At 39.9% G+C, this 26167-nt stretch overlaps 11 protein-coding genes across 11 annotated transcripts; all 11 read right to left on the bottom strand.

Moving 5' to 3' along the window:
- Positions 1–24: 24 nt before the first annotated feature.
- On the bottom strand, positions 25–1027 carry LOC145912381 (hematopoietic prostaglandin D synthase-like). The gene is made up of 4 exons (XM_082999835.1): positions 876–1027; positions 544–746; positions 375–476; positions 25–309 (listed from the first exon to the last, which is right to left on the bottom strand). The coding sequence occupies exons 1-4, from the start codon at positions 1006–1008 to the stop codon at positions 145–147; spliced, it is 603 nt and encodes a 200-aa protein (XP_082855961.1). The 5' UTR covers positions 1009–1027; the 3' UTR covers positions 25–144.
- An 865-nt stretch (positions 1028–1892) lies between these two features.
- On the bottom strand, positions 1893–2844 carry LOC145911712 (hematopoietic prostaglandin D synthase-like). Its single transcript, XM_082999131.1, has 4 exons — positions 2684–2844; positions 2354–2556; positions 2183–2284; positions 1893–2124 (listed from the first exon to the last, which is right to left on the bottom strand). The coding sequence occupies exons 1-4, from the start codon at positions 2814–2816 to the stop codon at positions 1960–1962; spliced, it is 603 nt and encodes a 200-aa protein (XP_082855257.1). The 5' UTR covers positions 2817–2844; the 3' UTR covers positions 1893–1959.
- A 954-nt stretch (positions 2845–3798) lies between these two features.
- On the bottom strand, positions 3799–4778 carry LOC145912238 (hematopoietic prostaglandin D synthase-like). The gene is made up of 4 exons (XM_082999654.1): positions 4586–4778; positions 4274–4476; positions 4105–4206; positions 3799–4039 (listed from the first exon to the last, which is right to left on the bottom strand). The coding sequence occupies exons 1-4, from the start codon at positions 4716–4718 to the stop codon at positions 3875–3877; spliced, it is 603 nt and encodes a 200-aa protein (XP_082855780.1). The 5' UTR covers positions 4719–4778; the 3' UTR covers positions 3799–3874.
- Positions 4779–5566: 788 nt separating this feature from the next.
- On the bottom strand, positions 5567–6772 carry LOC145911688 (hematopoietic prostaglandin D synthase-like). Its single transcript, XM_082999100.1, has 4 exons — positions 6381–6772; positions 6063–6265; positions 5892–5993; positions 5567–5834 (listed from the first exon to the last, which is right to left on the bottom strand). Exons 1-4 carry the CDS (start codon positions 6511–6513, stop codon positions 5670–5672), a joined length of 603 nt encoding a protein of 200 aa, XP_082855226.1. The 5' UTR covers positions 6514–6772; the 3' UTR covers positions 5567–5669.
- A 713-nt stretch (positions 6773–7485) lies between these two features.
- LOC145910905 (uncharacterized) lies at positions 7486–10296 on the bottom strand. The gene is made up of 9 exons (XM_082998121.1): positions 10136–10296; positions 9806–10008; positions 9635–9736; positions 9415–9576; positions 8830–8938; positions 8328–8414; positions 7996–8198; positions 7827–7928; positions 7486–7761 (listed from the first exon to the last, which is right to left on the bottom strand). The coding sequence occupies exons 1-9, from the start codon at positions 10266–10268 to the stop codon at positions 7597–7599; spliced, it is 1266 nt and encodes a 421-aa protein (XP_082854247.1). The 5' UTR covers positions 10269–10296; the 3' UTR covers positions 7486–7596.
- A 954-nt stretch (positions 10297–11250) lies between these two features.
- On the bottom strand, positions 11251–12230 carry LOC145912288 (hematopoietic prostaglandin D synthase-like). Its single transcript, XM_082999712.1, has 4 exons — positions 12038–12230; positions 11726–11928; positions 11557–11658; positions 11251–11491 (listed from the first exon to the last, which is right to left on the bottom strand). The coding sequence occupies exons 1-4, from the start codon at positions 12168–12170 to the stop codon at positions 11327–11329; spliced, it is 603 nt and encodes a 200-aa protein (XP_082855838.1). The 5' UTR covers positions 12171–12230; the 3' UTR covers positions 11251–11326.
- Positions 12231–13018: 788 nt separating this feature from the next.
- LOC145911687 (hematopoietic prostaglandin D synthase-like) lies at positions 13019–14224 on the bottom strand. Its single transcript, XM_082999099.1, has 4 exons — positions 13833–14224; positions 13515–13717; positions 13344–13445; positions 13019–13286 (listed from the first exon to the last, which is right to left on the bottom strand). The coding sequence occupies exons 1-4, from the start codon at positions 13963–13965 to the stop codon at positions 13122–13124; spliced, it is 603 nt and encodes a 200-aa protein (XP_082855225.1). The 5' UTR covers positions 13966–14224; the 3' UTR covers positions 13019–13121.
- Positions 14225–14937: 713 nt separating this feature from the next.
- On the bottom strand, positions 14938–15912 carry LOC145910908 (hematopoietic prostaglandin D synthase-like). Its single transcript, XM_082998125.1, has 4 exons — positions 15780–15912; positions 15448–15650; positions 15279–15380; positions 14938–15213 (listed from the first exon to the last, which is right to left on the bottom strand). The coding sequence occupies exons 1-4, from the start codon at positions 15910–15912 to the stop codon at positions 15049–15051; spliced, it is 603 nt and encodes a 200-aa protein (XP_082854251.1). The 3' UTR covers positions 14938–15048.
- Positions 15913–16796: 884 nt separating this feature from the next.
- On the bottom strand, positions 16797–17748 carry LOC145911711 (hematopoietic prostaglandin D synthase-like). The gene is made up of 4 exons (XM_082999129.1): positions 17588–17748; positions 17258–17460; positions 17087–17188; positions 16797–17028 (listed from the first exon to the last, which is right to left on the bottom strand). Exons 1-4 carry the CDS (start codon positions 17718–17720, stop codon positions 16864–16866), a joined length of 603 nt encoding a protein of 200 aa, XP_082855255.1. The 5' UTR covers positions 17721–17748; the 3' UTR covers positions 16797–16863.
- Positions 17749–18702: 954 nt separating this feature from the next.
- LOC145910913 (uncharacterized) lies at positions 18703–23358 on the bottom strand. The gene is made up of 9 exons (XM_082998130.1): positions 23226–23358; positions 22903–23105; positions 22729–22830; positions 22515–22664; positions 19979–20109; positions 19490–19686; positions 19178–19380; positions 19009–19110; positions 18703–18943 (listed from the first exon to the last, which is right to left on the bottom strand). Exons 1-9 carry the CDS (start codon positions 23356–23358, stop codon positions 18779–18781), a joined length of 1386 nt encoding a protein of 461 aa, XP_082854256.1. The 3' UTR covers positions 18703–18778.
- On the bottom strand, positions 20469–21444 carry LOC145911309 (hematopoietic prostaglandin D synthase-like). The gene is made up of 4 exons (XM_082998609.1): positions 21284–21444; positions 20966–21168; positions 20795–20896; positions 20469–20736 (listed from the first exon to the last, which is right to left on the bottom strand). The coding sequence occupies exons 1-4, from the start codon at positions 21414–21416 to the stop codon at positions 20572–20574; spliced, it is 603 nt and encodes a 200-aa protein (XP_082854735.1). The 5' UTR covers positions 21417–21444; the 3' UTR covers positions 20469–20571.
- Positions 23359–26167: the final 2809 nt, after the last annotated feature.

Consider the following 26167-nt stretch of genomic DNA (forward strand, 5'->3'; position numbering starts at 1 on the left):
TTTAAAACACGTTTTTAAAACACTGATTATTTATTTGTTACGAAAATGAAAGGAAATATATGGCAGTTAACAATTTGTTGCCTATGTAACAACACATTACTACACACATGCACTATACAACGAAAACATCTTCCACAGCCAGAGTTAGAATTGTGTGACTGGACGAGTTTCAATCCACTTTTTAATTTTGGGTCTTTCCGCCACTGCACTCTGAAGGGCCTTAATGGCCGGATAGCCGGAAAGATCAGCTTTAAACATTTTCTCAACTACATCGGTCGATAGGTATGCTAAAACATCAGCAGCTGTGAACTATAAAAAATAAAAACCATACGTAGAAATTTTTCCTTGTACGCCAAACTTTTATTTGAACTCACAGTTTTAAGAATGTAAGGTCCCTCTGATGCTTTGATCACCTTCTCCATGGCTTTGAGGTTGGGGCCAAGTGTTTCCGACATGAGAGTCTTTAATTTTTCCTCCTGCGATGAAAGATGTGTAAAAAAATGGATGTGCGTGTTGCTGATGTTTGTGAATTTATGCATATACCTTTACGCTTTCATCTTGTTCACCAAATGGTAGTTTAACGAATGCCTCGGTCAACGTCTCGATCCAAACATCGACTTGGGCCGCATCCAAGTCAGTTTCACCAATATAACCCAATTTCCTGGCGACGTAGCGAAATATCGCTCGACTGTTTGCAATCTGGACGCCATCAACAAAAAGCACAGGCATCTTACCGAACTGCATGTCTGTAGATGCATCATCAAGCATGTGGTATAGACACAGCGTGCATTATGACTTTCGAACAATATTCCAATCTTTATCTAATATAGAGTTATAGTATTCTATAAGACTTACTAGTATTCTATAAGACTTACTTGGTTTGTGTTCAGGCCAATCTTCGGGCTCAATCCGAAAGTCTTCGTATGCGACGCCAGCATCAACAAAAAGAAAGCGAATCATTTCTGCCGATCCGCGGTTGTTAAAGTAACAAAGTTTGTATTCAGGCATTTTTCTAGTTTTCTTTCTGCAAAAAGCTCTCAAATATAGCACACAACAACTTCTGAGGTTTTGGCTGCGACCAAGTTTGTGAGATACAGCAGTACTTGTTTCCGCTTATAACAACATCTCATTTAGCCTGAGGTAAAGGCTCCGCCCTTTTTTCTGTCATAGCCCGAGGTAAAATTTGTACCGAATGTTCTGGTTTTGCAGCGTCGAGATTCTAGTAGTACTTTCCATATTTGTGACAAGTGTTATGTAGACTTAAAGGCCTGTCATGTGCCTCTTTCAGTGTTTTGTAAGCCAGTTGACTATGTAGCAAATTTGTGACGTTTGTTTGTATGTTTTAGACGCTACACAGTGCCTTTAGAAACGTGGTACTGTGACCTTCAGAAATCTCAATCATGCCCTGTTTGTACTGTCTACCCCGATACTGTCTTGTTGCTGATGTATTGTGTCTCACCCATTCTACACTGCTGTCATCCCGAATCTGTGAACGATTTAGCGTACTGATTCGTTCTTTCACTGCACAATATATTCACTAAAAACCAAGAGACTGGGGTGCGATTGCGAATTTCTGACTCATCGTACCTGACGTTGATGGTACCTACGAAGACCCGGTATAGGCAGACCGATAGCGTAGGCCTATGCGTGACATTCAACCAATAAATTTTGGCCGTCACAATGGGTATATTGGTTGGTGACTTGGTGAGCTGTTTTTTCTCTTTCGGACATTACTTGATTAGCGATATATATATATATATATATATATATATGTCATAGGTATCAACCTGGCACAAAGACTTTCCATGCAACTGCCTGCTAATCTTGAAACCATTCTTTCAGTAGGTGTATGACAAGACAATTGTTTATTTATTTATAACAATTATGAACAGTGAACATGGTGTGTAACAAACATGTAATGTCCAAATGCGACATAACATGTTTTCCATTGCCTTGAACTCAATTTTCTGTCACAGGTCGTGTTTCGATCCACTTCTTTATCTTTGGTCTTTTGGCCACGGCATCGAGAAGCTTCACAATGGCAGGGAAAGAAGATAAATCCACTTTGAATCTTTTAATGAGAATGTCCGTGGCCACGTAAGCAGCTACATCACCCGCCGAAAACTGTAAAGACGTAGTTTGGGAAATTGGTGTTTACTCAACCAGGATCCAGAATACTTACGTTTTTCAAAATGTACGGGCCTTCCGTTGAGTTTATATCTTTTTCGAGGATCTTGAACTTTGGACCCAAAGTTTCATCCATCGCATTCTTCATGGCTTCCGCCTGAAACAACATTGCGTCACAAAAGTTTGATTGATTCCCCGCGACTGTAAATATCGAAGGCAAACCCACCACCACTTTTTCGTCTTTTTCGAAAAATGGGAGTTTTGCGTAAGTTTCGAACAAAACCTCAATCCAGGTGTCAATTTGTGCAGCCTCTAATGAATTCTCTCCGTTCAACCCAAACTCCCGGGCCAGGTATCGAACCATGGCGCGACTGTGAGCAATTTGGACACCGTCCACAAACAGTACAGGCATCTGACCAAACTTCATTGCTGTAAAAAGAGGTGATTGTTTTAAATCGAAAACGGTCACTTTCTTCCAGGGCTAAAGCTATGAAATTACTATGATTTTCCAACACTTACAACTGTTGTTGCACAAATAAAAGTGTGTTAAACTTACTTGGCTTGTGTTCGGGCCATTTCTCAGAAGAATAACGCACGTCTTCGTATTTCACTTCAGCCTCGGCAAATAACATACGGCACATTTCCCCAAGCCCACGGGCTTCAAAGTAGCAGAGTTTGTATTGCGGCATTTTAGTGAAAAAACGATTGTTTTACAGACAAGCTGTTGACCAAAGAAAAAAGTAAATGCTAGTAGAACATGCAAGACCTGTAACTTTTCCCTATAATAAGCACTTAACTCCAATAGTTTACATTGGTTTGAAGGACTGTTGATTTAAATAATAATCTTCATTTGTTACCATAACATTTCTCTTTGCAACTGCAGCCGATATACGATGGTACAGTTATTGAATAGTTTACATATAGCGGAAATACACTGCATTTCAACAGCACCTACGCTACCTCAAAATGCAACTGTCGCACAACCTCCATTGCGCACGGTTGCCTGTTTCAAAAAGAAAAAATTAATCCATGTGTCAAGTCAAGCATGAAAGACTGCAATATATTTTTGCGACTGAATGAGTGATGACCGTATGCCTCCATAACTGCACAGAAATAATTGTATTGGGACTTAGAAGTATCCATGCTTGCTTAAACATAAGACCTTTTTTCTTGTAATTCGAGAATATTCGACTGTTACGTTTGTCTGGCCTATTTTGCTAAGTCATTATGCGCGGCGAAGTAGGTGTTCAGTTTGCTGAAACAGATTTGGCGCGCTGAGCACACACAACTGTATCGACAAAGCGCACCTTTTTCGCTTTTACATCACGCTTACAATGAATTCTCCCGATGGTGAATGGCGAATGGGCTATGTGTATACCAAGAACGGGAATTATTTATTCATTGGATTTCGGCAACTGCATACGTTAAACCTGATGTGCGAATTCATTTTACATCAGTACCATTTGCGAGTTTTCATGACAAAATTGTAACACTTTGAATGGAAGATTTTTGTCTTGGCAAAATAGTCTTATGATTCGTGTCTATAGGTTTATCAGTATGGACAACACATTTGTGTTTGTTGAAAGGCAAACAACAACATAATTTCAAAACACGTTTTTAAAACACTGATTATTTATTTGTTACAAAAATGAAAGGAAATATATGGCAGTTAACAATTTGTTGCCTATGAAACAACACATTACAACACACATGCGCTATACAATGAAAACATCTTCCACAGCCAGAGTTAGAATTGTGTGACTGGACGAGTTTCAATCCACTTTTTAATTTTGGGTCTTTCCGCCACTGCACTCTGAAGGGCCTTAATGGCCGGATAGCCGGAAAGATCAGCTTTAAACATTTTCTCAACTACATCGGTCGATAGGTATGCTAAAACATCAGCAGCTGTGAACTATAAAAAATAAAAACCATACGTAGAAATTTTTCCTTGTACGCCAAACTTTTATTTGAACTCACAGTTTTAAGAATGTAAGGTCCCTCTGATGCTTTGATCACCTTCTCCATGGCTTTGAGGTTGGGGCCAAGTGTTTCCGACATGAGAGTCTTTAATTTTTCCTCCTGCGATGAAAGATGTGTAAAAAAATGGATGTGCGTGTTGCTGATGTTTGTGAATTTATGCATATACCTTTACGCTTTCATCTTGTTCACCAAATGGTAGTTTAACGAATGCCTCGGTCAACGTCTCGATCCAAACATCGACTTGGGCCGCATCCAAGTCAGTTTCACCAATATAACCCAATTTCCTGGCGACGTAGCGAAATATCGCTCGACTGTTTGCAATCTGGACGCCATCAACAAAAAGCACAGGCATCTTACCGAACTGCATGTCTGTAGATGCATCATCAAGCATGTGGTATAGACACAGCGTGCATTATGACTTTCGAACAATATTCCAATCTTTATCTAATATAGAGTTATAGTATTCTATAAGACTTACTTGGTTTGTGTTCAGGCCAATCTTCGGGCTCAATCCGAAAGTCTTCGTATGCGACGCCAGCATCAACAAAAAGAAAGCGAATCATTTCAGCCGATCCGCGGTTGTTAAAGTAACAAAGTTTGTATTCAGGCATTTTTCTAGCTTTGTTTCTGCAAAAAGCTCTCAAATATAGCACACAACAACTTCTGAGGTTTTGGCTGCGACCAAGTTTGTGAGATACAGCAGTACTTGTTTCCGCTTATAACAACATCTCATTTAGCCTGAGGTAAAGGCTCCGCCCTTTTTTCTGTCATAGCCCGAGGTAAAATTTGTACCGAATGTTCTGGTTTTGCAGCGTCGAGATTCTAGTAGTACTTTCCATATTTGTGACAAGTGTTATGTAGACTTAAAGGCCTGTCATGTGCCTCTTTCAGTGTTTTGTAAGCCAGTTGACTATGTAGCAAATTTGTGACGTTTGTTTGTATGTTTTAGACGCTAAGATAACTCCACAGTGCCTTTAGAAACGTGGTATACTGTGACCTTCAGAAATCTCAATCATGCCCTGTTTGTACTGTCTACCCCGATACTGTCTTGTTGCTGATGTATTGTGTCTCACCCATTCTACACTGCTGTCATCCCGAATCTGTGAACGATTTAGCGTACTGATTCGTTCTTTCACTGCACAATATATTCACTAAAAACCAAGAGACTGGGGTGCGATTGCGAATTTCTGACTCATCGTACCTGACGTTGGTACCTACGAAGACCCGGTATAGGCAGACCGATAGCGTAGGCCTATGCGTGACATTCAACCAATAAATTTTGGCCGTCACAATAGGTATATTGGTTGGTGACTTGGTGAGCTGTTTTTCTCTTTCGGACATTACTTGATTAGCGATATATATATATCTATGTAATAGGTATCAACCTGGCACAAAGACTTGTCGACCCATGCAACTGCCTGCTAATCTTGAAACCATTCTTTCAGTAGGTGTGTGACAAGACAATTGTTTATTTATTTATTACAATTATGAACAGTGAACATGGTGTGTAACAAACATGTAATGTCCAAATGCGACATAACTTGTTTTCCATTGCCTTGAACTCAATTTTCTGTCACAGGTCGTGTTTCGATCCACTTCTTTATCTTTGGTCTTTTGGCCACGGCATCGAGAAGCTTCTCAATAGCAGGGAAGCAAGATAAATCCACTTTAAATCTTTTGATGAGAATGTCCGTGGCCACGTAGGCAGCTACATCACCCGCCGAAAACTGTAATGCGTAGTTTGGGAAATTGGTGTTTACTCAACCAGGATCCAGAATACTTACGTTTTTCAAAATGTACGGGCCTTCCGTTGAGTTTATATCTTTTTCGAGGATCTTGAACTTTGGACCCAAAGTTTCATCCATCGCATTCTTCATGGCTTCCGCCTGAAACAACATTGCGTCACAAAAGTTTGATTGATTTCCCGCGACTGTAAATATCGAAGGCAAACCCACCACCACTTTTTCGTCTTTTTCGAAAAATGGGAGTTTTGCGTAAGTTTCGAACAAAACCTCAATCCAGGTGTCAATTTGTGCAGCCTCTAATGAATTCTCTCCGTTCAACCCAAACTCCCGGGCCAGGTATCGAACAATGGCGCGACTGTGAGCAATTTGGACACCGTCCACAAACAGTACAGGCATCTGACCAAACTTCATTGCTGTAAAAAGAGGTGATTGCTTTAAATTAAAAACGGTCACTTTCTTCCAGGGCTAAAGCTATGAAATTACAATGATTTTACTGTTGTTGCACAAATAAAGATATCTTAAACGTACTTGGCTTGTGTTCGGGCCATTTCTCAGAAGAATAACGCACGTCTTCGTATTTCACTTCAGCCTCGGCAAACAACATACGGCACATTTCCCCAAGCCCACGGGCTTCAAAGTAGCAGAGTTTGTATTGCGGCATTTTCGTGAAAAAACGATTGTTTTACAGACAAGCTGTTGACCAAAGAAAAAATAAATGCTAGTAAAAACATGCAAGACCTGTAACTTTCCCCTTTTATAGGCATTTAACTCCAATAGTTTGCTTTGGTTTGAAGGACTGTTGATTTAAATTATAATCTTCATTTGTTACCATAACATTTCCCTTTGCAACTGCAGCCGATATACGATGGTACAGTTATTGAATAGTTTACATATAGCGGAAATACACTGCATTTCAACAGTACCTACGCTACCTCAAAATCCAACTGTCTCACAACCTCCATTACGCACGGTTGCCTGTTTCAAAAAGAAAAAAATAATCCATGTGTCAAGTCAAGCATGAAAGACTGCAATATATATTTGCGACTGAATGAGTTATGACCGTATGCCTCCATAACTGCACAGAAATACTTGTATTGAGACTTATAAGTATACATGCTTGCTTTAACATAAGACCTTTTTTCTTGTAATTCGAGAATATTCGATTGTTACCTTTGTCTGGCCTATTTTGCTAAGTCATTATGCGCGGTGAAGTGGGTGTTCAGTTTGCTGAAAAAGATTTGGCGCGCTGGGCACACACAACTGTATTGACAAAGCGCACCTTTTTCGCTTTATTATTTCAGGCGCAAGCTGTTTATTTTACATCACGCTTACAATTAATTATCCCAATGGCGAATGGGCTATGAGTATACCAAGAAACCAACGGGTATTATTTATTCATTGGATTTCGGCAACTGCATACGTCAAACCTGATGTGCGAATTCATTTTACATTAGTACCATTTGCGAGTTTTTATGACAAAATTGAAACACTTTAAATGGAAGATTTTTGTCTTGGCAAAATAGTCTTATGATTCGTGTCTATAGGTTTATCAGTATGGGCAGCACATTTGTGTTTGTTGAAAGGCAAACAACAACATAATTTTAAAACACGTTTTTAAAACACTGATTATTTATTTGTTACGAAAATGAAAGGAAATATATGGCAGTTAACAATTTGTTGCCTATGTAACAACACATTACTACACACATGCACTATACAACGAAAACATCTTCCACAGCCAGAGTTAGAATTGTGTGACTGGACGAGTTTCAATCCACTTTTTAATTTTGGGTCTTTCCGCCACTGCACTCTGAAGGGCCTTAATGGCCGGATAGCCGGAAAGATCAGCTTTAAACATTTTCTCAACTACATCGGTCGATAGGTATGCTAAAACATCAGCAGCTGTGAACTATAAAAAATAAAAACCATACGTAGAAATTTTTCCTTGTACGCCAAACTTTTATTTGAACTCACAGTTTTAAGAATGTAAGGTCCCTCTGATGCTTTGATCACCTTCTCCATGGCTTTGAGGTTGGGGCCAAGTGTTTCCGACATGAGAGTCTTTAATTTTTCCTCCTGCGATGAAAGATGTGTAAAAAAATGGATGTTCGTATTGCTGATGTTTGTGAATTTATGCATATACCTTTACGCTTTCATCTTGTTCACCAAATGGTAGTTTAACGAATGCCTCGGTCAACGTCTCGATCCAAACATCGACTTGGGCCGCATCCAAGTCAGTTTCACCAATATAACCAAATTTCCTGGCGACGTAGCGAAATATCGCTCGACTGTTTGCAATTTGGACGCCATCAACAAAAAGCACAGGCATCTTACCGAACTGCATGTCTGTAGATGCATCATCAAGCATGTGGTATAGACACAGCGTGCATTATGACTTTCGAACAATATTCCAATCTTTATCTAATATAGAGTTATAGTATTCTATAAGACTTACTAGTATTCTATAAGACTTACTTGGTTTGTGTTCAGGCCAATCTTCGGGCTCAATCCGAAAGTCTTCGTATGCGACGCCAGCATCAACAAAAAGAAAGCGAATCATTTCTGCCGATCCGCGGTTGTTAAAGTAACAAAGTTTGTATTCAGGCATTTTTCTAGTTTTCTTTCTGCAAAAAGCTCTCAAATATAGCACACAACAACTTCTGAGGTTTTGGCTGCGACCAAGTTTGTGAGATACAGCAGTACTTGTTTCCGCTTATAACAACATCTCATTTAGCCTGAGGTAAAGGCTCCGCCCTTTTTTCTGTCATAGCCCGAGGTAAAATTTGTACCGAATGTTCTGGTTTTGCAGCGTCGAGATTCTAGTAGTACTTTCCATATTTGTGACAAGTGTTATGTAGACTTAAAGGCCTGTCATGTGCCTCTTTCAGTGTTTTGTAAGCCAGTTGACTATGTAGCAAATTTGTGACGTTTGTTTGTATGTTTTAGACGCTACACAGTGCCTTTAGAAACGTGGTACTGTGACCTTCAGAAATCTCAATCATGCCCTGTTTGTACTGTCTACCCCGATACTGTCTTGTTGCTGATGTATTGTGTCTCACCCATTCTACACTGCTGTCATCCCGAATCTGTGAACGATTTAGCGTACTGATTCGTTCTTTCACTGCACAATATATTCACTAAAAACCAAGAGACTGGGGTGCGATTGCGAATTTCTGACTCATCGTACCTGACGTTGATGGTACCTACGAAGACCCGGTATAGGCAGACCGATAGCGTAGGCCTATGCGTGACATTCAACCAATAAATTTTGGCCGTCACAATGGGTATATTGGTTGGTGACTTGGTGAGCTGTTTTTTCTCTTTCGGACATTACTTGATTAGCGATATATATATATATATATATATATATATGTCATAGGTATCAACCTGGCACAAAGACTTTCCATGCAACTGCCTGCTAATCTTGAAACCATTCTTTCAGTAGGTGTATGACAAGACAATTGTTTATTTATTTATAACAATTATGAACAGTGAACATGGTGTGTAACAAACATGTAATGTCCAAATGCGACATAACATGTTTTCCATTGCCTTGAACTCAATTTTCTGTCACAGGTCGTGTTTCGATCCACTTCTTTATCTTTGGTCTTTTGGCCACGGCATCGAGAAGCTTCACAATGGCAGGGAAAGAAGATAAATCCACTTTGAATCTTTTAATGAGAATGTCCGTGGCCACGTAAGCAGCTACATCACCCGCCGAAAACTGTAAAGACGTAGTTTGGGAAATTGGTGTTTACTCAACCAGGATCCAGAATACTTACGTTTTTCAAAATGTACGGGCCTTCCGTTGAGTTTATATCTTTTTCGAGGATCTTGAACTTTGGACCCAAAGTTTCATCCATCGCATTCTTCATGGCTTCCGCCTGAAACAACATTGCGTCACAAAAGTTTGATTGATTCCCCGCGACTGTAAATATCGAAGGCAAACCCACCACCACTTTTTCGTCTTTTTCGAAAAATGGGAGTTTTGCGTAAGTTTCGAACAAAACCTCAATCCAGGTGTCAATTTGTGCAGCCTCTAATGAATTCTCTCCGTTCAACCCAAACTCCCGGGCCAGGTATCGAACCATGGCGCGACTGTGAGCAATTTGGACACCGTCCACAAACAGTACAGGCATCTGACCAAACTTCATTGCTGTAAAAAGAGGTGATTGTTTTAAATCGAAAACGGTCACTTTCTTCCAGGGCTAAAGCTATGAAATTACTATGATTTTCCAACACTTACAACTGTTGTTGCACAAATAAAAGTGTGTTAAACTTACTTGGCTTGTGTTCGGGCCATTTCTCAGAAGAATAACGCACGTCTTCGTATTTCACTTCAGCCTCGGCAAATAACATACGGCACATTTCCCCAAGCCCACGGGCTTCAAAGTAGCAGAGTTTGTATTGCGGCATTTTAGTGAAAAAACGATTGTTTTACAGACAAGCTGTTGACCAAAGAAAAAAGTAAATGCTAGTAGAACATGCAAGACCTGTAACTTTTCCCTATAATAAGCACTTAACTCCAATAGTTTACATTGGTTTGAAGGACTGTTGATTTAAATAATAATCTTCATTTGTTACCATAACATTTCTCTTTGCAACTGCAGCCAATATACGATGGTACAGTTATTGAATAGTTTACATATAGCGGAAATACACTGCATTTCAACAGCACCTACGCTACCTCAAAATGCAACTGTCGCACAACCTCCATTGCGCACGGTTGCCTGTTTCAAAAAGAAAAAATTAATCCATGTGTCAAGTCAAGCATGAAAGACTGCAATATATTTTTGCGACTGAATGAGTGATGACCGTATGCCTCCATAACTGCACAGAAATAATTGTATTGGGACTTAGAAGTATCCATGCTTGCTTAAACATAAGACCTTTTTTCTTGTAATTCGAGAATATTCGACTGTTACGTTTGTCTGGCCTATTTTGCTAAGTCATTATGCGCGGCGAAGTAGGTGTTCAGTTTGCTGAAACAGATTTGGCGCGCTGAGCACACACAACTGTATCGACAAAGCGCACCTTTTTCGCTTTTACATCACGCTTACAATGAATTCTCCCGATGGTGAATGGCGAATGGGCTATGTGTATACCAAGAACGGGAATTATTTATTCATTGGATTTCGGCAACTGCATACGTTAAACCTGATGTGCGAATTCATTTTACATCAGTACCATTTGCGAGTTTTCATGACAAAATTGTAACACTTTGAATGGAAGATTTTTGTCTTGGCAAAATAGTCTTATGATTCGTGTCTATAGGTTTATCAGTATGGACAACACATTTGTGTTTGTTGAAAGGCAAACAACAACATAATTTCAAAACACGTTTTTAAAACACTGATTATTTATTTGTTACAAAAATGAAAGGAAATATATGGCAGTTAACAATTTGTTGCCTATGAAACAACACATTACAACACACATGCGCTATACAATGAAAACATCTTCCACAGCCAGAGTTAGAATTGTGTGACTGGACGAGTTTCAATCCACTTTTTAATTTTGGGTCTTTCCGCCACTGCACTCTGAAGGGCCTTAATGGCCGGATAGCCGGAAAGATCAGCTTTAAACATTTTCTCAACTACATCGGTCGATAGGTATGCTAAAACATCAGCAGCTGTGAACTATAAAAAATAAAAACCATACGTAGAAATTTTTCCTTGTACGCCAAACTTTTATTTGAACTCACAGTTTTAAGAATGTAAGGTCCCTCTGATGCTTTGATCACCTTCTCCATGGCTTTGAGGTTGGGGCCAAGTGTTTCCGACATGAGAGTCTTTAATTTTTCCTCCTGCGATGAAAGATGTGTAAAAAAATGGATGTGCGTGTTGCTGATGTTTGTGAATTTATGCATATACCTTTACGCTTTCATCTTGTTCACCAAATGGTAGTTTAACGAATGCCTCGGTCAACGTCTCGATCCAAACATCGACTTGGGCCGCATCCAAGTCAGTTTCACCAATATAACCCAATTTCCTGGCGACGTAGCGAAATATCGCTCGACTGTTTGCAATCTGGACGCCATCAACAAAAAGCACAGGCATCTTACCGAACTGCATGTCTGTAGATGCATCATCAAGCATGTGGTATAGACACAGCGTGCATTATGACTTTCGAACAATATTCCAATCTTTATCTAATATAGAGTTATAGTATTCTATAAGACTTACTTGGTTTGTGTTCAGGCCAATCTTCGGGCTCAATCCGAAAGTCTTCGTATGCGACGCCAGCATCAACAAAAAGAAAGCGAATCATTTCAGCCGATCCGCGGTTGTTAAAGTAACAAAGTTTGTATTCAGGCATTTTTCTAGCTTTGTTTCTGCAAAAAGCTCTCAAATATAGCACACAACAACTTCTGAGGTTTTGGCTGCGACCAAGTTTGTGAGATACAGCAGTACTTGTTTCCGCTTATAACAACATCTCATTTAGCCTGAGGTAAAGGCTCCGCCCTTTTTTCTGTCATAGCCCGAGGTAAAATTTGTACCGAATGTTCTGGTTTTGCAGCGTCGAGATTCTAGTAGTACTTTCCATATTTGTGACAAGTGTTATGTAGACTTAAAGGCCTGTCATGTGCCTCTTTCAGTGTTTTGTAAGCCAGTTGACTATGTAGCAAATTTGTGACGTTTGTTTGTATGTTTTAGACGCTAAGATAACTCCACAGTGCCTTTAGAAACGTGGTATACTGTGACCTTCAGAAATCTCAATCATGCCCTGTTTGTACTGTCTACCCCGATACTGTCTTGTTGCTGATGTATTGTGTCTCACCCATTCTACACTGCTGTCATCCCGAATCTGTGAACGATTTAGCGTACTGATTCGTTCTTTCACTGCACAATATATTCACTAAAAACCAAGAGACTGGGGTGCGATTGCGAATTTCTGACTCATCGTACCTGACGTTGGTACCTACGAAGACCCGGTATAGGCAGACCGATAGCGTAGGCCTATGCGTGACATTCAACCAATAAATTTTGGCCGTCACAATAGGTATATTGGTTGGTGACTTGGTGAGCTGTTTTTCTCTTTCGGACATTACTTGATTAGCGATATATATATATCTATGTAATAGGTATCAACCTGGCACAAAGACTTGTCGACCCATGCAACTGCCTGCTAATCTTGAAACCATTCTTTCAGTAGGTGTGTGACAAGACAATTGTTTATTTATTTATTACAATTATGAACAGTGAACATGGTGTGTAACAAACATGTAATGTCCAAATGCGACATAACTTGTTTTCCATTGCCTTGAACTCAATTTTCTGTCACAGGTCGTGTTTCGATCCACTTCTTTATCTTTGGTCTTTTGGCCACGGCATCGAGAAGCTTCTCAATAGCAGGGAAGCAAGATAAATCCACTTTAAATCTTTTGATGAGAATGTCCGTGGCCACGTAGGCAGCTACATCACCCGCCGAAAACTGTAATGCGTAGTTTGGGAAATTGGTGTTTACTCAACCAGGATCCAGAATACTTACGTTTTTCAAAATGTACGGGCCTTCCGTTGAGTTTATATCTTTTTCGAGGATCTTGAACTTTGGACCCAAAGTTTCATCCATCGCATTCTTCATGGCTTCCGCCTGAAACAACATTGCGTCACAAAAGTTTGATTGATTTCCCGCGACTGTAAATATCGAAGGCAAACCCACCACCACTTTTTCGTCTTTTTCGAAAAATGGGAGTTTTGCGTAAGTTTCGAACAAAACCTCAATCCAGGTGTCAATTTGTGCAGCCTCTAATGAATTCTCTCCGTTCAACCCAAACTCCCGGGCCAGGTATCGAACAATGGCGCGACTGTGAGCAATTTGGACACCGTCCACAAACAGTACAGGCATCTGACCAAACTTCATTGCTGTAAAAAGAGGTGATTGCTTTAAATTAAAAACGGTCACTTTCTTCCAGGGCTAAAGCTATGAAATTACAATGATTTTACTGTTGTTGCACAAATAAAGATATCTTAAACGTACTTGGCTTGTGTTCGGGCCATTTCTCAGAAGAATAACGCACGTCTTCGTATTTCACTTCAGCCTCGGCAAACAACATACGGCACATTTCCCCAAGCCCACGGGCTTCAAAGTAGCAGAGTTTGTATTGCGGCATTTTCGTGAAAAAACGATTGTTTTACAGACAAGCTGTTGACCAAAGAAAAAATAAATGCTAGTAAAAACATGCAAGACCTGTAACTTTCCCCTTTTATAGGCATTTAACTCCAATAGTTTGCTTTGGTTTGAAGGACTGTTGATTTAAATTATAATCTTCATTTGTTACCATAACATTTCCCTTTGCAACTGCAGCCGATATACGATGGTACAGTTATTGAATAGTTTACATATAGCGGAAATACACTGCATTTCAACAGTACCTACGCTACCTCAAAATCCAACTGTCTCACAACCTCCATTACGCACGGTTGCCTGTTTCAAAAAGAAAAAAATAATCCATGTGTCAAGTCAAGCATGAAAGACTGCAATATATATTTGCGACTGAATGAGTTATGACCGTATGCCTCCATAACTGCACAGAAATACTTGTATTGAGACTTATAAGTATACATGCTTGCTTTAACATAAGACCTTTTTTCTTGTAATTCGAGAATATTCGATTGTTACCTTTGTCTGGCCTATTTTGCTAAGTCATTATGCGCGGTGAAGTGGGTGTTCAGTTTGCTGAAAAAGATTTGGCGCGCTGGGCACACACAACTGTATTGACAAAGCGCACCTTTTTCGCTTTATTATTTCAGGCGCAAGCTGTTTATTTTACATCACGCTTACAATTAATTATCCCAATGGCGAATGGGCTATGAGTATACCAAGAAACCAACGGGTATTATTTATTCATTGGATTTCGGCAACTGCATACGTCAAACCTGATGTGCGAATTCATTTTACATTAGTACCATTTGCGAGTTTTTATGACAAAATTGAAACACTTTAAATGGAAGATTTTTGTCTTGGCAAAATAGTCTTATGATTCGTGTCTATAGGTTTATCAGTATGGGCAGCACATTTGTGTTTGTTGAAAGGCAAACAACAACATAATTTTAAAACACGTTTTTAAAACACTGATTATTTATTTGTTACGAAAATGAAAGGAAATATATGGCAGTTAACAATTTGTTGCCTATGTAACAACACATTACTACACACATGCACTATACAACGAAAACATCTTCCACAGCCAGAGTTAGAATTGTGTGACTGGACGAGTTTCAATCCACTTTTTAATTTTGGGTCTTTCCGCCACTGCACTCTGAAGGGCCTTAATGGCCGGATAGCCGGAAAGATCAGCTTTAAACATTTTCTCAACTACATCGGTCGATAGGTATGCTAAAACATCAGCAGCTGTGAACTATAAAAAATAAAAACCATACGTAGAAATTTTTCCTTGTACGCCAAACTTTTATTTGAACTCACAGTTTTAAGAATGTAAGGTCCCTCTGATGCTTTGATCACCTTCTCCATGGCTTTGAGGTTGGGGCCAAGTGTTTCCGACATGAGAGTCTTTAATTTTTCCTCCTGCGATGAAAGATGTGTAAAAAAATGGATGTTCGTATTGCTGATGTTTGTGAATTTATGCATATACCTTTACGCTTTCATCTTGTTCACCAAATGGTAGTTTAACGAATGCCTCGGTCAACGTCTCGATCCAAACATCGACTTGGGCCGCATCCAAGTCAGTTTCACCAATATAACCAAATTTCCTGGCGACGTAGCGAAATATCGCTCGACTGTTTGCAATTTGGACGCCATCAACAAAAAGCACAGGCATCTTACCGAACTGCATGTCTGTAGATGCATCATCAAGCATGTGGTATAGACACAGCGTGCATTATGACTTTCGAACAATATTCCAATCTTTATCTAATATAGAGTTATAGTATTCTATAAGACTTACTAGTATTCTATAAGACTTACTTGGTTTGTGTTCAGGCCAATCTTCGGGCTCAATCCGAAAGTCTTCGTATGCGACGCCAGCATCAACAAAAAGAAAGCGAATCATTTCTGCCGATCCGCGGTTGTTAAAGTAACAAAGTTTGTATTCAGGCATTTTTCTAGTTTTCTTTCTGCAAAAAGCTCTCAAATATAGCACACAACAACTTCTGAGGTTTTGGCTGCGACCAAGTTTGTGAGATACAGCAGTACTTGTTTCCGCTTATAACAACATCTCATTTAGCCTGAGGTAAAGGCTCCGCCCTTTTTTCTGTCATAGCCCGAGGTAAAATTTGTACCGAATGTTCTGGTTTTGCAGCGTCGAGATTCTAGTAGTACTTTCCATATTTGTGACAAGTGTTATGTAGACTTAAAGGCCTGTCATGTGCCTCTTTCAGTGTTTTGTAAGCCAGTTGACTATGTAGCAAATTTGTGACGTTTGTTTGTATGTTTTAGACGCTACACAGTGCCTTTAGAAACGTGGTACTGTGACCTTCAGAAATCTCAATCATGCCCTGTTTGTACTGTCTACCCCGATACTGTCTTGTTGCTGATGTATTGTGTCTCACCCATTCTACACTGCTGTCATCCCGAATCTGTGAACGATTTAGCGTACTGATTCGTTCTTTCACTGCACAATATATTCACTAAAAACCAAGAGACTGGGGTGCGATTGCGAATTTCTGACTCATCGTACCTGACGTTGATGGTACCTACGAAGACCCGGTATAGGCAGACCGATAGCGTAGGCCTATGCGTGACATTCAACCAATAAATTTTGGCCGTCACAATGGGTATATTGGTTGGTGACTTGGTGAGCTGTTTTTTCTCTTTCGGACATTACTTGATTAGCGATATATATATATATATATATATATATATGTCATAGGTATCAACCTGGCACAAAGACTTTCCATGCAACTGCCTGCTAATCTTGAAACCATTCTTTCAGTAGGTGTATGACAAGACAATTGTTTATTTATTTATAACAATTATGAACAGTGAACATGGTGTGTAACAAACATGTAATGTCCAAATGCGACATAACATGTTTTCCATTGCCTTGAACTCAATTTTCTGTCACAGGTCGTGTTTCGATCCACTTCTTTATCTTTGGTCTTTTGGCCACGGCATCGAGAAGCTTCACAATGGCAGGGAAAGAAGATAAATCCACTTTGAATCTTTTAATGAGAATGTCCGTGGCCACGTAAGCAGCTACATCACCCGCCGAAAACTGTAAAGACGTAGTTTGGGAAATTGGTGTTTACTCAACCAGGATCCAGAATACTTACGTTTTTCAAAATGTACGGGCCTTCCGTTGAGTTTATATCTTTTTCGAGGATCTTGAACTTTGGACCCAAAGTTTCATCCATCGCATTCTTCATGGCTTCCGCCTGAAACAACATTGCGTCACAAAAGTTTGATTGATTCCCCGCGACTGTAAATATCGAAGGCAAACCCACCACCACTTTTTCGTCTTTTTCGAAAAATGGGAGTTTTGCGTAAGTTTCGAACAAAACCTCAATCCAGGTGTCAATTTGTGCAGCCTCTAATGAATTCTCTCCGTTCAACCCAAACTCCCGGGCCAGGTATCGAACCATGGCGCGACTGTGAGCAATTTGGACACCGTCCACAAACAGTACAGGCATCTGACCAAACTTCATTGCTGTAAAAAGAGGTGATTGTTTTAAATCGAAAACGGTCACTTTCTTCCAGGGCTAAAGCTATGAAATTACTATGATTTTCCAACACTTACAACTGTTGTTGCACAAATAAAAGTGTGTTAAACTTACTTGGCTTGTGTTCGGGCCATTTCTCAGAAGAATAACGCACGTCTTCGTATTTCACTTCAGCCTCGGCAAATAACATACGGCACATTTCCCCAAGCCCACGGGCTTCAAAGTAGCAGAGTTTGTATTGCGGCATTTTAGTGAAAAAACGATTGTTTTACAGACAAGCTGTTGACCAAAGAAAAAAGTAAATGCTAGTAGAACATGCAAGACCTGTAACTTTTCCCTATAATAAGCACTTAACTCCAATAGTTTACATTGGTTTGAAGGACTGTTGATTTAAATAATAATCTTCATTTGTTACCATAACATTTCTCTTTGCAACTGCAGCCGATATACGATGGTACAGTTATTGAATAGTTTACATATAGCGGAAATACACTGCATTTCAACAGCACCTACGCTACCTCAAAATGCAACTGTCGCACAACCTCCATTGCGCACGGTTGCCTGTTTCAAAAAGAAAAAATTAATCCATGTGTCAAGTCAAGCATGAAAGACTGCAATATATTTTTGCGACTGAATGAGTGATGACCGTATGCCTCCATAACTGCACAGAAATAATTGTATTGGGACTTAGAAGTATCCATGCTTGCTTAAACATAAGACCTTTTTTCTTGTAATTCGAGAATATTCGACTGTTACGTTTGTCTGGCCTATTTTGCTAAGTCATTATGCGCGGCGAAGTAGGTGTTCAGTTTGCTGAAACAGATTTGGCGCGCTGAGCACACACAACTGTATCGACAAAGCGCACCTTTTTCGCTTTTACATCACGCTTACAATGAATTCTCCCGATGGTGAATGGCGAATGGGCTATGTGTATACCAAGAACGGGAATTATTTATTCATTGGATTTCGGCAACTGCATACGTTAAACCTGATGTGCGAATTCATTTTACATCAGTACCATTTGCGAGTTTTCATGACAAAATTGTAACACTTTGAATGGAAGATTTTTGTCTTGGCAAAATAGTCTTATGATTCGTGTCTATAGGTTTATCAGTATGGACAACACATTTGTGTTTGTTGAAAGGCAAACAACAACATAATTTCAAAACACGTTTTTAAAACACTGATTATTTATTTGTTACAAAAATGAAAGGAAATATATGGCAGTTAACAATTTGTTGCCTATGAAACAACACATTACAACACACATGCGCTATACAATGAAAACATCTTCCACAGCCAGAGTTAGAATTGTGTGACTGGACGAGTTTCAATCCACTTTTTAATTTTGGGTCTTTCCGCCACTGCACTCTGAAGGGCCTTAATGGCCGGATAGCCGGAAAGATCAGCTTTAAACATTTTCTCAACTACATCGGTCGATAGGTATGCTAAAACATCAGCAGCTGTGAACTATAAAAAATAAAAACCATACGTAGAAATTTTTCCTTGTACGCCAAACTTTTATTTGAACTCACAGTTTTAAGAATGTAAGGTCCCTCTGATGCTTTGATCACCTTCTCCATGGCTTTGAGGTTGGGGCCAAGTGTTTCCGACATGAGAGTCTTTAATTTTTCCTCCTGCGATGAAAGATGTGTAAAAAAATGGATGTGCGTGTTGCTGATGTTTGTGAATTTATGCATATACCTTTACGCTTTCATCTTGTTCACCAAATGGTAGTTTAACGAATGCCTCGGTCAACGTCTCGATCCAAACATCGACTTGGGCCGCATCCAAGTCAGTTTCACCAACATAACCAAATTTCCTGGCGACGTAGCGAAATATCGCTCGACTGTTTGCAATTTGGACGCCATCAACAAAAAGCACAGGCATCTTACCGAACTGCATGTCTGTAGATGCATCATCAAGCATGTGGTATAGACACAGCGTGCATTATGACTTTCGAACAATATTCCAATCTTTATCTAATATAGAGTTATAGTATTCTATAAGACTTACTTGGTTTGTGTTCAGGCCAATCTTCGGGCTCAATCCGAAAGTCTTCGTATGCGACGCCAGCATCAACAAAAAGAAAGCGAATCATTTCTGCCGATCCGCGGTTGTTAAAGTAACAAAGTTTGTACTCAGGCATTTTTCTAGTTTTGTTTCTCCAAAAAGCTCTCAAATATAGCACACAACAACTTCTGAGGTTTTGGCTGCGACCAAGTTTGTGAGATACAGCAGTACTTGTTTAAGCTTATAACAACATCTCATTTAGCCTGAGGTAAAGGCTCCGCCCTTTTTTCTGTCATAGCCCGAGGTAAAATTTGTACCGAATGTTCTGGTTTTGCAGCGTCGAGATTCTAGTAGTACTTTCCATATTTGTGACAAGTGTTATGTAGACTTAAAGGCCTGTCATGTGCCTCTTTCAGTGTTTTGTAAGCCAGTTGACTATGTAGCAAATTTGTGACGTTTGTTTGTATGTTTTAGACGCTAAGATAACTCCACAGTGCCTTTAGAAACGTGGTACTGTGACCTTCAGAAATCTCAATCATGCCCTGTTTGTACTGTCTACCCCGATACTGTCTTGTTGCTGATGTATTGTGTCTCACCCATTCTACACTGCTGTCATCCCGAATCTGTGAACGATTTGGCGTACTGATTCGTTCTTTCACTGCACAATATATTCACTAAAAACCAAGAGACTGGGGTGCGATTGCGAATTTCTGACTCATCGTACCTGACGTTGGTACCTACGAAGACCCGGTATAGGCAGACCGATAGCGTAGGCCTATGCGTGACATTCAACCAATAAATTTTGGCCGTCACAATAGGTATATTGGTTGGTGACTTGGTGAGCTGTTTTTCTCTTTCGGACATTACTTGATTAGCGATATATATATATATATGTAATAGGTATCAACCTGGCACAAAGACTTGTCGACCCATGCAACTGCCTGCTAATCTTGAAACCATTCTTTCAGTAGGTGTGTGACAAGACAATTGTTTATTTATTTATTACAATTATGAACAGTGAACATGGTGTGTAACAAACATGTAATGTCCAAATGCGACATAACTTGTTTTCCATTGCCTTGAACTCAATTTTCTGTCACAGGTCGTGTTTCGATCCACTTCTTTATCTTTGGTCTTTTGGCCACGGCATCGAGAAGCTTCTCAATAGCAGGGAAGCAAGATAAATCCACTTTAAATCTTTTGATGAGAATGTCCGTGGCCACGTAGGCAGCTACATCACCCGCCGAAAACTGTAATGACGTAGTTTGGGAAATTGGTGTTTACTCAACCAGGATCCAGAATACTTACGTTTTTCAAAATGTACGGGCCTTCCGTTGAGTTTATATCTTTTTCGAGGATCTTGAACTTTGGACCCAAAGTTTCATCCATCGCATTCTTCATGGCTTCCGCCTGAAACAACATTGCGTCACAAAAGTTTGATTGATTTCCCGCGACTGTAAATATCGAAGGCAAACCCACCACCACTTTTTCGTCTTTTTCGAAAAATGGGAGTTTTGCGTAAGTTTCGAACAAAACCTCAATCCAGGTGTCAATTTGTGCAGCCTCTAATGAATTCTCTCCGTTCAACCCAAACTCCCGGGCCAGGTATCGAACCATGGCGCGACTGTGAGCAATTTGGACACCGTCCACAAACAGTACAGGCATCTGACCAAACTTCATTGCTGTAAAAAGAGGTGATTGCTTTAAATTAAAAACGGTCACTTTCTTCCAGGGCTAAAGCTATGAAATTACAATGATTTTACTGTTGTTGCACAAATAAAGATATCTTAAACGTACTTGGCTTGTGTTCGGGCCATTTCTCAGAAGAATAACGCACGTCTTCGTATTTCACTTCAGCCTCGGCAAACAACATACGGCACATTTCCCCAAGCCCACGGGCTTCAAAGTAGCAGAGTTTGTATTGCGGCATTTTCGTGAAAAAACGATTGTTTTACAGACAAGCTGTTGACCGAAGAAAAAATAAATGCTAGTAAAAACATGCAAGACCTGTAACTTTCCCCTTTTGTAGGCATTTAACTCCAATAGTTTGCTTTGGTTTGAAGGACTGTTGATTTAAATTATAATCTTCATTTGTTACCATAACATTTCCCTTTGCAACTGCAGCCGATATACGATGGTACAGTTATTGAATAGTTTACATATAGCGGAAATACACTGCATTTCAACAGCACCTACGCTACCTCAAAATCCAACTGTCTCACAACCTCCATTACGCACGGTTGCCTGTTTCAAAAAGAAAAAAATAATCCATGTGTCAAGTCAAGCATGAAAGACTGCAATATATATTTGCGACTAAATGAGTTATGACCGTATGCCTCCATAACTGCACAGAAATACTTGTATTGAGACTTATAAGTATACATGCTTGCTTTAACATAAGACCTTTTTTCTTGTAATTCTAGAATATTCGATTGTTACCTTTGTCTGGCCTATTTTGCTAAGTCATTATGCGCGGTGAAGTGGGTGTTCAGTTTGCTGAAAAAGATTTGGCGCGCTGGGCACACACAACTGTATTGACAAAGCGCACCTTTTTCGCTTTATTATTTCAGGCGCAAGCTATTTATTTTACATCACGCTTACAATTAATTATCCCAATGGCGAATGGGCTATGAGTATACCAAGAAACCAACGGGTAATATTTATTCATTGGATTTCGGCAACTGCATACGTCAAACCTGATGTGCGAATTCATTTTACATTAGTACCATTTGCGAGTTTTTATGACAAAATTGAAACACTTTAAATGGAAGATTTTTGTCTTGGCAAAATAGTCTTATGATTCGTGTCTATAGGTTTATCAGTATGGGCAGCACATTTGTGTTTGTTGAAAGGCAAACAACAACATAATTTCAAAACACGTTTTTAAAACACTGATTATTTATTTGTTACGAAAATGAAAGGAAATATATGGCAGTTAACAATTTGTTGCGTACGTAACAACACATTACTACACACATGCACTATACAACGAAAACATCTTCCACAGCCAGAGTTAGAATTGTGTTACTGGACGAGTTTCAATCCACTTTTTAATTTTGGGTCTTTCCGCCACTGCACTCTGAAGGGCCTTAATCGCCGGATAGCCGGAAAGATCAGCTTTAAACATTTTCTCAACTACATCGGTTGAAAGATATGCCACAACATCAGCAGCTGTAAACTGTAAAAATAAAAACTATACATAGGATTTTTTCCTTACATGCAAAACACTTGTTTGAACTTACCGTATTAAGAATGTAAGGTCCCTCTGATGCTTTGATTACCTTCTCCATGGCTTTGAGGTTGGGGCCAAGTGTTTCCGTCATAAGCGTCTTAAATTTTTCCTCCTGCGATAAATCATGGGGATAAAGGGGCTATGGATGTTCGTATTGCTGATGTTTGTGAATTTATGTACAAACCTTTACAGTCTCATCTTGTTCACTAAATGGTAGTTTAACGAATGCCTCAATCAACGTCTCGACCCAAACGTCGACTTGGGCCGCATCCAAGTCAGTTTCACCCATATAACCCAATTTCCTGGCGACGTAACGAACTATCGCTCGGCTGTTTGCAATTTGGACGCCATCAACAACAAGTACAGGCATCTTACCGAACTGCATGTCTGTAGATGGGTCAAAAATTAAACATCAAACATGTTGTACATACACGGCGTGCATTATGATTTTCGAACAATATTCCAATCTTTATCTAATATAGAGTTATAGTATTCTATAAGACTTACTTGGTTTGTGTTTGGGCCAATCTTCGGGCTCAATCCGAAAGTCTTCGTATGCGACGCCAGCATCAGCAAAAAGCAAGCGAATCATTTCTGCCGATCCGCGGTAGTTAAAGTAGATAAGTTTGTACTCAGGCATTTTTCTAGTTTTACTCCGTCAAAAAGCTCTCAAATATAGCACACAACAACTTCTGAGGTTTTGGCTGCGACCAAGTTAGTGAGATACAGCAGTACTTGTTTTCGCTTATAACAACATCTCATTTAGCCTGAGGTGAAGGCTCCGCCCTTTTTTCTGTCATAGCCCGAGGTAAAATTTGTACCGAATGTTCTGGTGTTGCAGCGTCAGTAAAAAATGCAAAGTCATGAAAGTCATGCTGAAAAATGCAAACTCACACTGACGAGACTAAAACAAGTCGTGCAATGATCGTTTGCGTCGTGCGCTTTGATGACTGTTTGAAAATTATGCGGAAATGAGAGGACACGTCTGTTGTTCCAAATGTTTGTGTTAAATTTGTCCAGTTGAAACAATTGTGTTTCAGTTACAAAAAACACGATGAATTTGTTGTGCATGAGAATCAGACAAAAGGCATAAAAATACGAATAGAAACAAAGTAAGGTGAAACATATCACAGAACATTCCAACAACAACAACAACAAATGCTTAAGTTTATGTGATTTTTTGGAATATTAATTATGTTTTCTTTTTTTCCCCCTGTTTCTTACTTGTGCGACCGGAAACAAATCTAATTGGCCCGAAGTGAGAAGAATTGAAACATCCCAATCTAATCCATAATTCGCATGTGTTTACATGTGGTTTGGTTGTTTATATTAACTGCAAAACTTGGTAAAATAGGCAAATATCTGAAAACATGCGGGGTTTTCTTGAACTGCGTGTCGTTATCGGTGGAATCGAAGGCAAGACAAGAAATTAACTCTCAAGACCAAGTGTGCTGAATTTCATTACCAGGCATGCAAAGTGAACGGTCTACACCCAAAACAACTTGAAAACCAATGTCAAGCGTTTATCTTTTAATGTTTTATGATTTATCTGATGCATTGTGACAAACTTAACAAAACCACACAACTAAAACCCATTGAAATTTGTCTGTTCTCGAAGTGGATTGAAAGCGATGCGAACTCATTACACTATACATTCGAACAGATTGAGCGTTCCGGCGCTCTTCTTACGCAAAAAACGGGAGGAGCAATTGAGCGAAGAGCATTTCAATTCGTTTAATTGTTCATGTAAACGGTTCAGTGCACCAATTGGTTATAGCTCACGTTTCAAATGTGGTCGCTATTGCCCGTGAACATACAGGGATAATGTAGTTCGCTGAAAATAGACAAACTAACAAATAACTTAATAACTGGATGAGTGGAAAAAACATGAAAGCATTTTACTCGGAGAAGGAAGTTACATGAAAAAAAAAACGAATAAAAACCCTTGGCCACTATCAACGCAGGCATCAGCTACGTTTGTCCATCTTTCACACAGATTGCCTTGTCACAAATGTTTGGCAGTTGGGCGGGGTACAGGATTGGGTTGAGCGCACTGTTGAGCGGAAACAGGATAACGGTCATGTACAAAACGGCATTGTCGTCCAATTTGATCGACCTCCTATCTATGGACCTTGCTATCACAATCAACGACATTGGCACCCAACACAAAAAGTCTGTTAACACGATAAAAAACATACGTCGATGCATGGCGAGGTTTTCTCTCCCGCGCCTGTTTTCCGTACTGGTTGAACACCCGAAAAGGTAGCATTTGTTGGGGTGGCATGCCCTCCTCCAGTCTAAGTCACCTGTCTTGGTGGTAATAATTGTGTACGCAATAGCCATGTACACGAACGCCAGCAGGTTGATGGTGACCATTGGTAGCAAAAACCCTAAGGCAGGATCGTCGTTGGACGCAATAAAATTTACGCCACATGTTGGCATTTCCTGGTAATAACCGAGAAAATGCAAGTTAGGTTGGTTGGTCATTTTAATGTCGGCTAGAAGAGTCCTGACAGCTTCCCAGGAACGGTGACGTGGAAGACGGTGTGAGCAGTTAACAGCTGCCAGAACCACATCCAAAATTTTGTGCCATTGTGAGTAATCTGCCCGAAAGGGAATTTTGGAGCAACCGTTATCCGCCGTCATACCGAAATGAAAGGTGTCAAAAATGGGGCTGACTTTGAGCAAGGGCAAACACGCCACGATCATCCAAAATGGCCATGAAAGGACGGTTACTATTGTAACTGGGCGAATTTTGATTGTTTTAAAAGGACGCACCACACTGTACAATCTACAAGTGGTTATTATGATGAGAGTGGTTACAGACACCTCGCTGGAAACGTAGGTTATCACACCCATGATAACGCAAATGTCGCCGGTTTGCCACTCGAAACACTGGGGAGTTTCGCAAGGAATGTTAAAAGAAATCCCGAAAGCGAATATGGCAAGTAAGTAAACCCCCATCAGAAAGTCTGCAAGACTCAAATTCATCAGCAGTATGTTGTGAAGCTTCTGAACCTTGCTTAGGGTTTTGAATTCTAGGTACATCCTTGTTCCTCTTATGCCGATGCTGGCAACGTTACCCAACACCGCCATGATACCAAAAATTCCCACCACTGGAGACCAAAGATGAAAATCACCGTAAAAATGCTTTTCAGGCAACACATTATCGCTCAAATTAACATGCACGGGCGAACATTTCTCCGTTTTTCTGGTATCCAACCTGTCTGTCGTATTAACCCTTAGGAACCGACAGTGGTCTCTAGTAGTGTTGTAGCATATTTGAAGGTTTGGTCCAGAGTCGGTCAAGTTCCAATAGTCGACGCATTCCTCCGATAAACCAACTATAAACAGTGTGAAACATGGGTATTATATTGTTACAAGGGTTCACAACTACGCGGAACTTTATAAATTGTAAGAACTTATAGTTTTTCTTCCTAAATATAGTG

This window comes from Ascidia mentula, chromosome 8, assembly GCF_947561715.1.
Source record: "Ascidia mentula chromosome 8, kaAscMent1.1, whole genome shotgun sequence".
Taxonomy (NCBI): Eukaryota; Metazoa; Chordata; class Ascidiacea; order Phlebobranchia; family Ascidiidae; genus Ascidia; species Ascidia mentula.